Source organism: Podarcis melisellensis, assembly GCF_964234715.1.
Source record: "Podarcis melisellensis genome assembly, chromosome: 2".
Taxonomy (NCBI): domain Eukaryota; kingdom Metazoa; phylum Chordata; class Lepidosauria; order Squamata; family Lacertidae; genus Podarcis; species Podarcis melisellensis.
Window position 1 is genome coordinate 42,826,217 of NC_138529.1, and position 16,562 is coordinate 42,842,778.

A 16,562-nucleotide genomic window follows, 5' to 3' on the forward strand; every position below is an offset into this window, starting at 1 on the left:
GGGTGATTTGGAGGGGGAAATTGTGCATAAAAATGGTTTAAACTTCCTCTCCTTGCTTTTACCTCTCTGAATTACTGCCTCTCAAATATGCTTTTCCACAAACAAAGGACTGTCAGGGTTTTTAAAAATGATGTTAACACGTAGCATCAAGGTTGGTCCTTGAAATTTTGCTGGTGTCCACAAAGCCTCTGAGATCTCACCTGCTCTCGCTCCATATCTCCTTCACCATGAGGTGGAGAGAGTGGTTACCTTTCCCATCCTTGAGAAGAACATATAGCTGAAGGGGGGAGCAGGAAGGCTAGTGTTCTTTCCCCCTTTCTTTTTCAGTTTGAAGTGCTTGTTCAAGGTTCAGTTCAGAGCCTGATTGCTGAACAGTAAGCAGATTAACCCAAAATGTAGAGGGCGAGGGTAGGAGGGAAAGGGGGACAAACTAGAAGACTGGGGAGAGGAAAATCGAGTTGCTAGACAGGGAGGGGAGAAGAGAGAGAATTGGGTGCCAGAGAGAGAGAGAGAAGGCATGTGTGCTCGCTTATGAGTGCACACACACACTGGATCCAATAAAACAGGTCTTCCTGAAACTGCATGCTTTCCTCATAGGTTCCCCTCCTTAAAGCCACCATCAAGTCACAGATCATGTCTGCTTCATTGGCTGAACCATAAAAATAATGGATACAGTTCTTTCCAGCTGTGTCATGGCACAAAGATACCTGGACCCAATACATTAAATGTTATAGACAAGCATATTTTTAAATGTATGTATATATTTCATAAAATTTGTACATCACTTGATTGTAATTCCCTCAAAACTGCCATCAAATCATAGGCCACACCTGTGTCCAAAAATGTGTTCTGTGATTTGTTAGTAGTCTTGGTGTCATCCTATGTAAAAATCACGAGGGTCCATGAGGATCTGTGCACTGGATCAGTGTTTCTGTAAGCACCAGAAAAGTGATTTATACTGTGCAGACCACCAATCTAAGCTTTAGTTTGATGATGGGTTATTTGGGGACCCCATGTAAAAATCATACAATTTCAGGAAGGTCTGTTTTAATTCTAATGGATCTGACTTTTTTCCAGATCTCATGGAAAAGTTAAGTCTGCCTACATGCACACATCTGGGGATGGAGATTTACCAAGAGAGGGAGGTGGGAAAGAAAGAACCAGAGGGGTTGGCCCCACAGCACTCTGTCAAAACTCCAACTGTGTTAACAGGCCCAAAAATGTTGGCAGCCTGAGGTAGCCTGTGGTGATCTCTGTGCCCTTTTCACTGCTTAGATCAGGAGTGGGAAACATTTCTCAACCTGTTAGTTGCATTTCTTCACGGGCAGCCATGTCAGCCAAATGCCAGGGGTAGGTGGCGCAATAAGTGAGCCTCTTCTTTTTATACAGTAGAGTTTATTCCAGCCACATGCAACAGCAAAGGTTTCTATACCTCCTCCCCATTTTTTCCATCCTCCAAGCAAGCAAGAGCCATGAAGACATTTTCCAGGTAGGGAAAAGGGCTTGAGGAGGAGGCAAAGCAGGACTGGTGATTGGTGCAGCATGTGGAGATTCCCGAGGGTCAGATAGAGAGGGCTAGAGAGCCATAGGCAGCCTCTGGGCCTGAATATCACCACCCTGGCTTAGATACTCTATATTAGGTGGTTTATAAATTCTTAAAACAAAATAAGTAAAAATAAATAAATATCTTTTGATTCTGATGAGTCTAATCAAGGGACCTTGAGGATAATGTCTGTTTTTCTTGCGATGTTCCTATTGTTGGAGCTCTTCGGAGGCCCACAATCAAGAAAAGCAAGACAGATCTGCTGAACCCAGAGGAAGCAGATGACCCGCTGGCTGACATCTCCTCAGTGGGTAGGTCAAATAGGCATGGTGGGGTGGGGTGAGGTGCAAGAGTCACCTACCATTTCAAACTCGGTGCCTACCATTCATCCAGACATACATTTGGGGACCTACTTACTAATTCGTTACCATCTATGTGTATGATGCTCATCTTTGTTGCTACTTACCCTAGATCAGGGCATGGTCCGGTAGCAGGTCTTGGTCCACTAGCAGAAGAACAGTGTGAGAGCCATTCCCTAGGAGGAGGCTTAAAATACATAACTAAGTAAATATAAATGTTAGCAGACTACAACAAATGTGTGTATGGGCACATGCAAGTGCTGCTGCTCTGTCAGAGACCCGATCACATTTCTAGTGCTGCTCCTTATAACAAGCAGCAGTTACTGTAGCAACTGGCATTCTTAATTGCAAGTCTGCAACCACTAGCACCTTCTGTGGAATCTTGTCAGTCTTTCTGTTGCATAGGACAGTGCTTGGAAGGCAGACAGTGAATGACAGGCCACCATATTGCTTCTTGTACACTGTTTACTTCAGAAGTGTGGCTATTGTTGGCGGCAGCATACCAGGCCAGGGAGGCCTTTGCTGTCATGCTTAATAGAAGTTCTTTGGCTATGACCAGCATCAAATATCTTGTGAGCAGCAAAGAAGGCGCACCTGGTGATCCTCTTCAGGACAAATGTAGCTGATGAGGCCACGCTCTGTAAAGATGAGAAGACTCCTTCCTAATAGAGGGCTATAGTTGGTTATACCTATTGAGGATCGAGAAGAGACCTTACTGGCAATGAGATACATTCCACATCTACCTAGTGCAGGGCCAGATGCTTTCCTGTGGAACTTTATGTGCTGTCATTGTCACAGAAAGGATACTGGGTTGGATAGACCACAGGGTTGGGCCAGTTTTGGTAGGTTAAATGCCCTAAGACCTTTCTTTTTCTAATCTTTGTCTCTTCTTGCCAGGTTCACCCTTTGCTCGAGCCAGCATCAAAAGTGCCAAGCTGGAAAACCCTACTTTATTTCACAAAAAGGAGCGGAGGTTGCGTTTCTATATCCGTCGAATTGTCAAAACTCAGGCCTTTTACTGGACAGTCCTCAGTCTGGTAGCTCTCAACACTTTGTGTGTTGCTATAGTACACTACGACCAGCCAGAGTGGCTATCTGACTTCCTCTGTGAGTACTAGAGCCCCTGTACTTTCATTTTACATGGGGAGCCCTCCTGATCCTTGTCTAGTAGGAGTTAGGGAAGCTTGTTCAGTTTTTACTATACCAGGCCCATCCTCCTTTAGCCATGGACATTTATCAGAGGCATAGCCAGTTAAAAGACAGTGATAATGGGTTCTGTATGAGGTCCGTGTGATTAAACTCTCTTTTAAAGTTAGCATCTGTATTAACTTCAACTCCTGGATATTGTTGTTTGGTTTTATTTATTTTTATTTATACTCAAATATATTTTAATTCAGAAGGTAATCTTTGATCTCTGCTATGGGAAGGAAATTGCTGTATAATATATCACCATATTATGTTGAACCTCTCTTTTAAATCTGGTTCCACCTTTACCAACAGACTGAAGAAAAGCAATGCTCAGCAGCAATAAAGAGCATTAGTGCAGAAACAAACCATTTTTAGTCTTCCGTTCACAGGATTTTACTTTATTTTAATTTTGGTATGGAGGAGCATTCAGTCATGCGACTCCCACCTGCAGTCTGAAGGAATACAGCCCAGTCCCAAATTTACCAACCTCAATGAGAACTAGGTCATGAAGACGTATGACTTCTGGATTATATTTTTTAATTCTGACAGGAAGGTTGCTGTTTGATCACTATTTTAAGACCATTTATGCCTTCTAGGTTGTGTGTCCCTACCCCAGGAGTCCTTTCCTGTGCTGGGCTGGAAGAGCATCATAATTCTGATGGGGGTCTATTTATTTATTTATCTCAACACTTATTGCTGCAGCAGATGATAATTGCTGATGTTTCTCAGTTCATGAGAAAGAAATCTAAGCTTGTTGTGATGCAAGGAAATTGTAAACAAAGGCTCCTATGCTATGCATGCTTACTTGGGAGTACATCTCATTGAGCTCAACAGGACTTACTTTTCAGTAAGCCTGTATAGGATTGTGCTGTAAGGGACCTTTCATGTTCTAGAGCAGGGGTGGTGAACCTTTTTCAGCCTGAAGGCTGCCCACTGCAATCTGGGCATCCTTCCAAGGGCCACATGCCAGTGGTGGGCAGGGCCAGGAAGGAGGGAGTAATAAATGCAATTTTTACCTTTCTACAGTAGGCTAGTTTCCATACACCCTCAAACACCTCTCTGTCTTCTCCATTCAGGTGAGCAAGAGGCATTATCAGAGTTCAAGGATGCATTCCATCCAAGCAAAAACCCCAAGGGCCAGAAAGAGAGGCCAGCTTTGGGCCCTGAGCCTGCAGTTTCCCACCCCTGGTCTAGTGTGCTTAGGTTCTCCATAGGATCCTTCTAGGTCTCTAGTAGGTGTTAGCAGTTTTTCAAACAATAACTACTATGTATTTTGGCTTCTTTCATCTAGGGAACACCAAGAGAGGCTGCTTCTGTTTAATAAAGTGAGGTTGAGTGAGGGGTGGTTCGTGCTGTGGAAACAGATGGGGGGGTCATTTTGTCATACGGAAGAGCTTGGCTCTGACCCTGTACCTCTCCCTATTTCTCTGTTTGTTTCAGACTATGCAGAATTCATTTTCTTAGGGCTCTTTATGTCCGAAATGTTTATAAAAATGTATGGGCTCGGAACGCGGCCTTACTTTCACTCATCCTTCAACTGCTTCGACTGTGCTGTAAGTCTCTCTGATATGACAGGACTTCTCTTGTTGCCTGCTCTAGTTTCAGTCTACAACCACTCTCTTAGATCATACGCTCAGCTACGTAGGTGAAGGCACACTAGCATGCAGATGAGCCAGCTCTCTCATGAACATCTTTGCTCCAGATGTTATTGGGAAGTATCCCATACCCACAAAACATAAACCTGTCCATGTGGAATGGTCCCAGGTGTAGCCAAGTGCACCATGAAGTACTGTACTACTGACACGATTGTTGTGCTTTTGTTGCCAGTTGGAGTTTTAACATCACGGTGAATTGTGCGTTATGAACTTTACTTTTAATAGATATCAATCTTGAATTGCTTTTAGCAGTGAAGAACAGTATAGAAGTGCAGTAAATAAATAAATAGATAGATAGATGATAGATAGATGATAGATAGATAGATAGATAGATAGATAGATAGATAGATAGATAGATGATAGATAGATAGATGATAGATAGATAGATAGATGATAGATAGATTCAGATGGTTCCTAACAAATCTAGGATTTACTGACCCTGCTGCTTGACCTACTTGGGTAGCAAAATCACCTTCTGCTTTGGTTATCTATATGACTAGAGGCTGCATCTTGCATCATGATATTCTTACAAACTGGATGTGCTCTCACATTGAAGCCAGGTTTGTCCATTCTTAAAACTTGAGCTTGAACAGCTTGATTACTGTTTGAACCCTGCCAGCCAAGACACCAGGTGTTCAAGAAACAGTAACAAAAAGCAACTTCCTGCTCATAGCCAATATTATGATTAGGTATGTCTGACATATGTTTTGAACTTTTATGCTTAGCGATCCTAAGTCTAATTGTGGAGTGAGCAGATGCAATGTGTTATTATTATATGATAGCTGCAGAAAGCTTTGTGTTTGCTGCATGTTTATGAGCCGGAGTTAGGATTACCAGATGTCTAGGATTTTAGCAAGATGATGCATTTTTAAATGCCACAGCTTCATGCTGTTCTTATTTTTCAAATCTTGATATTTGCCCATCTAGTCCAGTGTTGTCTCTTCTAACTGGCAGCAGCTCTCTAGGGTTTCAGGCATAGGTCTCATCCATCACCAGACAGCCAATCCTTTTGCCTGGAGGTGCCAGGGACTGAGCCTGTGGTCTTCTACACATAAGGCATGTGCTATAAGCACTCTCCCTATGCATATGGAGTATACAGGCTTAAGTAGATGGATGAGTAAACCTCTGTGTGTGTCTGTGTCCATGAATGCTGGCAAAAATTGTCTAGAGCATAGCCTATAATAGTGTGTTACTAAACTCATTGACTTGGTTTTTGGTAGGTTATCATTGGGAGCATCTTTGAGGTGATCTGGGCTGTGGTAAAGCCTGGCACCTCCTTTGGGATCAGCGTCTTACGAGCTCTCAGGTTACTGCGTATTTTCAAAGTCACAAAGTAAGTTGTTGTTGTTGTTTTATATCAGTGCCCTAAGTGTATGTGCATAAATTAATTGGCAGGAAGACTGAGTGTGCTGTTTGTACGTGTCCCAACATGTGCTTACTTGTGCAGTTGTGTGTGTGTACACAGTGTTGCATACAAATACAGTGGTACCTCAGGTTACATACGCTTCAGGTTACAGACTCCGCTAAGCCAGAAATAGTACCTCGGGTTAAGAACTTTGCTTCAGGATGAGAATAGAAATTGTGCTCCGGCGGCGCGGCGGCAGCAGGAGGCTCAATTAGCTAAAGTGGTGCTTCAGGTTAAGAACAGTTTCAGGTTAAGAATGGACCTCCGGAACGAATTAAGTACTTAACCCGAGGTACCACTGTATGTATATGTTCTTACACACTGGAAATCTGCAATTTGTTCTGCAAGCATATATTTTACATTGTCAAAAACAAATAATTATTTAGAGCAATTGAAATATCTAAATTTAGCTTAAGAGGGTTTCTTCGTCCTGCTGCATCTATAAGAACAACTTTCTGCATATATTTACAATGAAACTGCGATCTGCAGAATGTTCCTTTCACTGCTGAAACTGCCACGTCCTCTGTGTCCAAAGGGAGAGGCATTAGGATGGAAGCAAAACATCAAACAAATAAAATAAACAATCCCTTGTTTTGATGGTTTGCTTCACCCTATCTAAAAAGGAATCTTCAGCCAGCAGGCAGCAGAAGCTGAATACTGTTGGAGTGTACATCAGTTTAAGAAAAACCAGGAAGCATTAATGTGCTTGGTGGAAGCCATCTGTATATGGATCAGGAGATCGCTGCCTTTGTATCTAGTCATTAATTTCTCTAACAGTAAAGATGACTTTACAAGATGACCACAGTTGCATTTCCCTGTAAAAACTGGCATATAAAAATTCGCTGTAAATATAGTGTTGCTGGGTTACCCAAAGCATGGAGATGAAGCAAAGGATGTCACTATAAGTTAGGACTGGCAGAAGTCTTATTGAATGGAAAGAATTTAGGAAATAATATTGAATTTGAATTGTTTGCAATAGAAAAGGCAGAGAAAATGTTTCAGAGGAGCAGTGCTTAGAACATTGGACTGGCACCAGAGAAACCCAGGTTCAGATCCCCTCTCTGCCATGTAGTTCTCTGGATCTCTTTGAGTTAGTCTTTGTCTCCTCACCTGACCTACTTTGGAAGGTTTTTGTAAGGATAAAATGGAAGAGAGAGAACTATATACGTTGCCCCAAGCTACTTGGAGGAAGGGTAAGGTAAAAATGTCATGAAATAAATAAAGCACTAAAGGTAAAGGTACCCCTGCCCGTATGGGCCAGTCGTGTCTGACTCTAGGGTTGTGCGCTCATCTCACTTAAGAGGCCGGGAGCCAGCGCTGTCCGCAGACACTTCCAGGTCACGTGGCCAGTGTGACGAAGCTGCTCTGGCGAGCCAGCACCAGCGCAGCACACGGAAACGCCGTTTACCTTCCCGCTATAAAGCGGTACCTATTTATCTACTTGCACTTAGAGGTGTTTTCGAATTGCTAGGTGGGCAGGAGCTGGGACCGAAAGACGGGAGCTCACCCTGCCGCGGGGATTCGAACCGCCGACCATACGATCGGCAAGTCCTAGGCACTGAGGTTTTACCCACAGCACCACCCGCGTCCCTAAGAAATAAAGCACTAGTCCACCTTTAAAAAAAATTAAAAATTGTCCAGTAGCGCCTTAGAGACCAACTAAGTTTGTTCTGGGTATAAGCTTTTGTGTGCATGCACACTTCTTCAGATATCTACAGATTCTTCTTCTTCAGATATCCCTACCTGAATCTAGTCCCCCTTTAGTTACTGCCAGTACCCAAAACAGGTCAGAACAAGTGGTACAGTAGTAAAATAATTTGATTTTTAAAAACGAAACAAAACAAGACAAAACCTCTATCTTCTCAAGAGTTGCAGTTGCAGGTCGTCAACCAACAATATGCAAGAAAATGTTATTTTGTATTAATTACTGTGGATTACACATATATTGTTTGTAGCAGCTGAAGCTAGCTAAATTATGATCTTGCATCCTGACAGCCTTCACCAGGCCTGAGTGGAAATATCCTTTCTATCATGTGACCCCTGGAATGAATGTTTGCTATATGATGTGTGGCCCTAGAAGACAGATTTCCCTGCTAGCTCACATGTGGATTCTCTTGACAGGTACTGGGCTTCCCTACGAAACCTAGTCGTATCTCTGCTGAACTCCATGAAGTCCATCATCAGCCTCCTTTTCCTCCTCTTCCTGTTCATAGTCGTCTTTGCCCTTTTGGGAATGCAACTCTTTGGGGGCCAGTGAGTAATGGGAAAAGCTGGGGGGGTGACATTTCCTGCAACATCCTTAGAGTGAATACTTGGGCCCTGTTCATATGTCACAATAATGGCCTTTGAAACCATGGTTAAGGTTTGTACCTGCACACTCCCTCCTGCCCCTTGCCTCCCTGCTTTCTGGATCCTCTTTGATGTTAATAGCATGACTTGTTAAACCACCTTTTTCATGATGTCACTCATGATATCAAATCCTGATTTCATAGCCTACTTTGTAGGCAGTGCTTAAACTACAGTTGACTGGTTCACATGTCACAAGAAATTGTGGTTTAACAAGCCAGGCTGTAAGCACTAAAACTCAAGAGGGAATGGGAAAGCACAGGTACAAAGCTTGTTAGCGCTTGCATAAACTATGGTCTATCAGATGAGGATTGTGGTGTCTGAACCCATCCCAGGTCTTGGCCATTGTTCCACTAGGGCATCACACTAACTCATCACAACTCATTTTGGCAATAGGAGCTAGAGTATGCAGGTGCTCATGTCTGTAGTAATATAGAAGTATTCCACACATCCATGCATGCACACACACATAGCCAGAATCTCTACAGTCTTTCTAGAAAGCTTTTGATCAGCTTTAGAATGGAGAAATCAAATAGGGAATCAATAAGCTAGGGTTCCTCTCCAGTTTCTTCTAGGGACCCTGATGCTAGATACTCATCTCTGCCCCCAGGTACAATGTTTTTGTTAGACTTGGAGAGTCTGTGATGTCTCTCTTTCTTTCTCTCTCTCTCTCCACACACACACACACACACACACACACTATCAAGATTCACACAACTGCCCACATTTCTGTGGTATCTGCAGTTTGTTCCTTTAGCAGGCAAAGCTAGGATTCGGATGCGAGCTGACTAAGATGGAAAGAGTTGAAGTACCTTAGGATCTGTAACTAACATCTCTGTTTCTGTTGGATTGGTGTTTCTCTTGCTCAGGTTCAATTTTGATGATGGAACCCCTCCGACCAACTTTGACACTTTCCCAGCAGCAATAATGACAGTATTTCAGGTATGCAGGGGGAATGGGAAGGAGGCTGCATTCCCTGTCCTGTTTGTCTTTCTGTCCCTGGAATGAGTCTCATGTAGGATAACCACCTGAGCTGGGATTATGTGCTGATATGTCCAAAAAGTCCACACAGCACCAGTTCTTCTCTTCTCTTAGTTGTCATAGATTATTATCCACATTAAATTGGATAGTGATGTAGCAACAAAAATGTCACAAAATCTGGCAGCCTGGAGTTGGGGTGATAGTTGAATTTCAGAGACTTGGGTTGTAGAACTGCTGAATCAGCCCCTTAGGATTGGGGTGCTCATACTTTCAGAAGTGTATTTATTGCCACTCTTTCTGTTCTTTTGTTTTTGTATGTGCATTGGAGTAAGCAGGATTATTATATCTTGGATAATTGTATGTAGGTTTGCATCATTAGAATATCTTTGTTTTAAACCTGAGAATTCTTGCCACTCTTTTACTTTTTTTTCTATAAACAAGAAGCAAGTGGCCAATTGTTCCTTGCTGCATTTCTTTTAGTTTGTGCCGCTGAATTAATCTGAATATTGCATGTCTTGATTTGTTTAATTGCCTTGAGTTCTGTTGAAAAAGCATTCTAGAAGTCTGGTAGAAAAATACATTTCAAATGGAAGAAACTCTAGTGAAACAAACCATGACACAGAGCACTATTCCGTATCATAACACAGAATAAAACACTTACATTAGAAAGTAGTAGATTACATGAAAAACCTTTTCAGAATCTTCTATTTAAGTTCTGACCCTGTTTGATCAATAATGAATTCCCTTTCCAATACTACCATTGACTCAGCTGAGGAATCTATCATCTGGAATTTCTAGTTATATATTGCATATTTCAGATCTTGACTGGTGAAGACTGGAACGAAGTAATGTATGATGGTATCCAATCTCAGGGCGGTGTCGATAAAGGAATGATGTTCTCAATCTATTTCATTGTACTGACTTTGTTTGGTAACTGTATCCTTTGTTGAGAAATATATAGTTCTTATATGTTTATGGGACGAGATTATGAACTCTGAGGCAATAACTACTAGTTATAAAAGCAGGAGGTGTTTGGGATTCTTTGGTGGTTCTTCCATCTTTACTGTTGAATGTGTTACATGGCTGGGGAAATACATTCTCAGTTGAACTTGTTTCCTTCTGTTTAAAATGATGGAGAAATTCCAGTCTGTCAGTACTGGGACTGAGAAATGGTAAAGTCAGTACTTTACATGCTAAAATAAAAGGTCCCCTTTATAAATCTTGAAATTACACTCATTTGGGACACTCCTTCCGAAGGGAGTTGTGGAATAAGATGAACCACTGGTGCTGAAATAGGCATTAGGTTTGGGTGACTAATTCTGTTAACTCTGCAGTCTAGCTAACCATTTTGGGGAAACCCTGCAAGAGAAACCAAGCATTTGACAACTCTTCAGGTAGTCAAGTGAAAATGAAACTAGAACTGCTTTTGGTTTTGCCTTGACTCTCAACATTCAGACACTTTGCTCAATGTATTCTTGGCTATCGCAGTGGATAATCTTGCCAATGCTCAGGAGCTCACCAAGGTGGGATTACTTCTCCACCACTGGGACAAATGGGGCTATGGGGAGACATGCTTATTGAATGTGGTGATTACAGGGCTGGGTTTCCTGTATACTGAAAACAGGATTGTGTAAGTGAATGGCTTCCCTCTGCTTCATTTTCTGATTGCTGTCAGTCCAAGGGTTGGCACAGGTGATAGTCTAAACCAGTGACTAATTGTGTTAAAACCTGGTGCTAGCTGATCCTTCTTCCTACAGATACTTTCAGTTTAACCTTACAGTCGTTTGGGAGAAGCTGCTGTCTGGATGCATCCTAACTCTTGTGTAATTATGCCTAAAATAATATTGTGCACCTCTTTCTTTCATGAACAGGATGCTGTCTTTGTCCTGTTACTGCCAGGGTAGCTAATCAGTGGCCCTCCAGATATTGTGGACTCAAATTCCAATTAGCCTCCCAGCCAGCACAGCCAATGGTTAGGCATGATGGGAGCAGTTAATTCAACAACACCTGGAGGGCCACAAGTTTGCCATCCTTCCTCTGTTGGAATCACATTTCTGTGATGAAAGAGGCAATTCAGCCCTTTCTGTGATTGGGAAAGGAATCAAAGGACAGTTGCGAAAGCAGCTGTTACGGTTAGCTTAGTGGCACTGGCATTTCCTCATGAACATTAAGTGCCCCCCTCCCATGCTCAGACACATAGATATGGGCACTAAACCTCAGGGCAGTGGCAACTCAACTCTAATGTATGGGATTCACAGGATGAGCAAGAAGAAGAAGAAGCTGCCAGCCAGAAACTTGCCCTCCAGAAGGCAAAGGAAGTAGCAGAAGTGAGCCCCCTGTCTGCAGCCAACATGTCAATAGCAGCGTAAGTGTTGTCTTGATTTACCTCAGCCCCACATGACCCCTGGGTTTCTGTCTCACAAATGCAAAGCAGGGCAGGCTTACATGTAGCTCTGGATCTCAGTAAAAGTTTCCCACTGGGGGGCGAGTAGGAACAGTTTGGGTCCTGTAAACTGTGAGGAACACTTGCTTATGGAAGGAGAAGTTGGCCCTCACCAGCCCTGGCCTTCTATCAGAAAGTGCTGGCTTCTTGCATGTCCAAAGAGAACGCTATAAAGAGAAATGAGGCAGGAATACAAACTGTGACCCAAATTACTCTAGTTTGTGCATCTTATAATAGGGGTTTTTGCAAGTAAAAGTAGTAGGAGTAAAGTCTGTATGAATAATGAATAGCTGCCTAAGTCCAACCTGACCTTCCAACATTTCCTAGAGAGGAATCAATATGGCATCTGTGGTGGTGATAGAATAGCTAGGGAAGAGTAAATGGCCAAAGTAAGTGCTAGGAAAGATGTTCAGCCACAGTTGCTGTTCTGTTTTAACCTGCCGTTTGCTGAATCAGGAAGAAGAGCTGTAGTGTCAGCAGCTGGGCCAAGTCATGTCTGCACACATCTGGATTAATGTGCAACATTCATTCCTGTCCATGCCAGAAGCAGCATGTAAACCAAATTCTTCCTTTGGGCTTACATGCTGCTTCCAGCTTTGCCAACAGCACATATAAGTGGAGAATTTTACTCTAGGATCTTTTACAACTTCACAGTTCTTTGGATTGCATTATGCTCTGCAGGCATAGCCTGACTGCATCTGAAAGGAATGATTAATTGGCTGGATACAGATTGATTTAATAGGAACGCCAGAAAGTAAGAACCAGAGCAGGAAAATTGGCGTCCTTGAGGATGGTGCGTGAGATGGTCTTGGTTTAGGCAGGAGTGCTAAAGCTAAGGGTGCATTTCAAGAAACTGTTTCTGTTTTGTCTTCAGGAAAGAGCAGCAAAAGAACCAGAAGGGCGCTAAATCAGTGTGGGAGCAACGGACAAGTGAGATGCGGAAGCAAAACTTGTTGGCAAGCCGGGAGGCACTATACAATGAACTGGACCCTGAGGATCGCTGGAAGGTCACATTTGCCCGCCAAATGCGACCAGATATGAAAACCCACTTAGACCGGCCACTAGTGGTAGATCCTCAGGAGAATCGAAATAACAACACTAACAAGACACGTCCCAGTGAGCCACCCTTGGACCCCCACTTTGGACAACAGCGGCCTGAAGAGTTCCTGAGAAAGCCACCTCGCTACCATGAGCACCCCCGAGACCCCCACATATATGAGCGCCCTGACTCAGGGAGCATGGAGCCACGACGCCCACGGAGCAGCAGCAAGGAAATTGATTTTAACCAGGAAAGTGGATACCATGAGATTGACTATTCTAGCAAGGAGCACAATGCCATCCTTGAGCGTGGTTACCGTGGTGACTGTGACTCACAGCGAATCAAGGCCTTGGACCCCCACCGCCGGCACCGAGGCAGCAAAGAGAGCCGAAGTGGGTCACCTCGTACAGGCGATGGTGACCGGGAGCACAGGCGGCATCGGCCTCACCGCCGGGCACCAGATGAGGGAGGGGGGGAGGAGACAAGCAAAGCTGAGCGCAGGCCACGGCATCGTGAGGGGAGCAGGCCTGCACGCGGTGATGTGGATGGGGAGCAGCCTGATGGAGAAAGGCGCCGACGGCACCGACATACTGCACAGTCCACCTATGAAGCTGATGGAAAGGAGCGACGGCACCGGCGCAGGAAGTAAGTAGGGATAGAAAGGAGATTCCTCAGAAGCAATGGAGCCTGGTTCCCTCATAGCACCCATTCCCTTCAGAAGACCAATTTGCCTTTAAATATTACTAGGCTGTTTGACATCAGTTAGGAACCTCACATTCAGATGCTCATGTTGCTGAAGCAAGACCAGCTCAGAACCCACAAGGTGGTAAAGAATATCTAGTGAGGAAATTATTAGTGACTAGGTCATCTGCCTCTCTGGAAAGAGAGTTTAGATTCTAACCCCTTAGTACATGTGTGGATATGGTCAAAATAAGCAAGGCTCTTTTGCTAAACCTGCCGTCCTGCTGGCCTGTTGCTGTATTGAGCCAATAGCCATCAGGGAACTTGGTTGAAGCTGGACTGGAGGCAGTTAAGATGGAGTAAGATTAATAGCTGAAATGATGGGCAATTTGACTAATACAGCTGCATTTTGTGCACATAGGAAGATAGTCTGGCTCTAGAGGGTTAAGTCAATGTCATGTGGGTAATGATGATGCAGCTTTAGAAGTGGAGAGTGTAGGTAATGCTTGTGCTAGAATAAAGCAATTGTCACGTGAGCAGGCAGTTTCAAACCCCACTTGCTATTGTGCTAGTTGCATTTCAGTGACCCATTGATATAAATATTTTGACCAGTGATCAAACTTTTTCTTTTTAATTATACAGAGAGAACCAAGGCTCTGGCCTTCCACCTGGACCAAACCTATCCACCACACGGCCAATCCAACAGGATATGGGGCGTTTGGAGCCCCCAGTGGCTGAGGATATTGACAACATGAAGAACAATAAGCTGGCAACCAATGAGACCTCAAACCAACATCCCATCAGCCACCCTCAGAATCCTAGCAAAGGAGGCAGCCACTCAAATTCCACACCAAGCCACCTGCCCCCAAACCCACCTGTTCCCTTGGATCAACCACTCCCCAACTCTCAGAACTCTACCAGTCGCCGGACCCCCAATAATCCTGGCAATCCATCCAGCCCTGGACCCCCTAAAAACCCAGAGAACAGCCTCATTGTCACTAATCCCACCACCCAGAACAATCCACCCAAAACTGCCAAGAAAACAGAGCACACTGTGGTGGAAATCCCACCCACCTTTCCACCACCAATCAACAACGCTATCATGCAAGGTGAGCACAGAGTGCACTGTGTCTGTAGGGCTAGAGCCAGACAACATGGATATGAGGCAGAAGAATTATAGGCACATGTTTGAGATGCAAGTTGGATGGAATTTCATGAGAGGAAAGGATAGAGAAGGCTTTGTTTTGTTTGTGTGGAAGGCAGGAGGAAGTACTGTATTTTTCGCTCTATAGGACACACTTTTTCTCCTTCAAAAATGAAGGGGAAATGTGTGTGCATCCTATGGAGCGAAGACGCCATAGCCCCGCGACCCTCTCCCGGCTGGAGAGGTGACGCGCAGCTATGGCAGGAGCCTCTCCGCTGTGCCTTTCCGCCTCTCCCTGACCTGCTCTTTGGGGCTGGTGGTGGGCTTCCCCCCGCCAGCCCCAAAGAGCAGGTCAAAAGGAACCTGAAGCCTGGAGAGCGAGAGGGGTCAGTGCGCACCGACCCCTCTCGCTCTCCAAGCTTCCAAGGTAGCCGTCTGAACGCACCTTAAACAGCACCTTGTTTTAGAGCGGGAAAACAAGAGGGGGGAAATTCTCCCCCTCTCTGCACAGCGCCTCCTGCCACTTTGCTGAAGGGGTGCTGGGCAGGGAGGGGGAGAATTTTTTTTTCTTGTTCTCCCCCCTCCGAAACAAGGTGCGTCCTATGGTGCGAAAAATACGGTAACCATCACAGGCAATAAAAGAGACAAAATGAGTTTGTAGAACACTCACATAATGATGTTTGTGGTTAGTTCTACCTATTTTATTGTATTAGTCTAATGGCTGTGCCATCACCTATGTTACTCCAGGTCATGTTTGTGTCTAGCCCAATGGCTATGTAAGTGGACTGATGTTCTGAGTGTGAGTTGGCTCTGTTCCTGTCACAGTTGAACTGACATGCATCTGCATGTGCCTCTTAGCTGCTGAATTTCTGTATGTCTGTATCTGTGTTCCCTTGGATATCCTGAAGATTTGTTGTCTCTTTCATGCTGAGTGTATATAAACCTCTCAGTGGAAACTAAGACTACAGCAACTGTTACATGATAAGTATGACAAGCCACCATATTCTGAATTGCTGAGGACTTCATTGCACAGAGCAGAATGTACACACTTTACATCTAGGAAAGATTTTTTTTATTTAAATCTGTTGCATCTTTATATATTAAGGGCTTTTAGTTGTAAATTATCTTAAATATTTATGGCATGGTAAATTGAGTAAATAAAAGAATAAAATATTGGGGATACTGCTGGCCTGCTACACATATTGTCCAGGTCAGTGTGTGCTATGGTTCAAGAGGCTTTGTCTTTCTGACTGTGCTGGAGCATTTCCATACACAAGTTGTCATGCATCTGTCTGAGTCCTGCAAACCTTTGTGCAGACAATTTTGCATCCCAGAATTGGGTGTCAATATCTACTTTGTACACTTCATGTTTTCTGTAGGCATATGCAGTGTACCAGTAAAAAAACAAAAACAAAACCTGTTTCTATATGTAGAGTATCCAACATCCTGGTCTCCATATTTGTCCTTAACTTGCTCCCCAACTCCCCCAAAAGACTACCCAACATAAGTTTCTGCATATGCAGAATCACTGGATCAACTTTTGCTAAAATGGTACTGGGAGGACTGAGAGAGGGAACATATCAAGACTGATCACTTTTATTTTTCTCCACCTATTTGCCAGTCAATAAGAATGCCAACCCTGAACCTCTGCCCAAGAAGGAGGAAGAAAAAAAGGAGGAGGAGGAAGAAGATGATGGAGGGGAGGGACCCAAGCCTATGCCACCATACAGCTCTATGTTCATTCTCTCAACCACTAACCCGTAAGTGTTGCTCCATTA

At 43.9% G+C, this 16,562-nt stretch overlaps 1 protein-coding gene across 5 annotated transcripts in view; it reads left to right on the forward strand.

Annotated features, from left to right (window-relative positions):
• Window positions 1–16,562, forward strand: part of CACNA1A (calcium voltage-gated channel subunit alpha1 A) — a 269,886-nt gene that overhangs the window by 139,508 nt on the left and 113,816 nt on the right. For 4 of the 5 annotated variants that reach the window (XM_081900883.1, XM_081900884.1, XM_081900881.1 and 1 more), the window contains 12 exons: window positions 1,757–1,854; window positions 2,800–3,009; window positions 4,531–4,643; window positions 5,966–6,078; window positions 8,272–8,403; window positions 9,366–9,438; window positions 10,296–10,413; window positions 10,933–11,000; window positions 11,736–11,842; window positions 12,795–13,604; window positions 14,283–14,749; window positions 16,406–16,544. In XM_081900883.1, the coding sequence (XP_081757009.1) occupies window positions 1,757–1,854; window positions 2,800–3,009; window positions 4,531–4,643; window positions 5,966–6,078; window positions 8,272–8,403; window positions 9,366–9,438; window positions 10,296–10,413; window positions 10,933–11,000; window positions 11,736–11,842; window positions 12,795–13,604; window positions 14,283–14,749; window positions 16,406–16,544 (2,448 nt within the window). The remainder of the gene's footprint in view (window positions 1–1,756; window positions 1,855–2,799; window positions 3,010–4,530; window positions 4,644–5,965; window positions 6,079–8,271; window positions 8,404–9,365; window positions 9,439–10,295; window positions 10,414–10,932; window positions 11,001–11,735; window positions 11,843–12,794; window positions 13,605–14,282; window positions 14,750–16,405; window positions 16,545–16,562) is intronic. The other variant, XM_081900882.1, reaches the window with a different exon arrangement.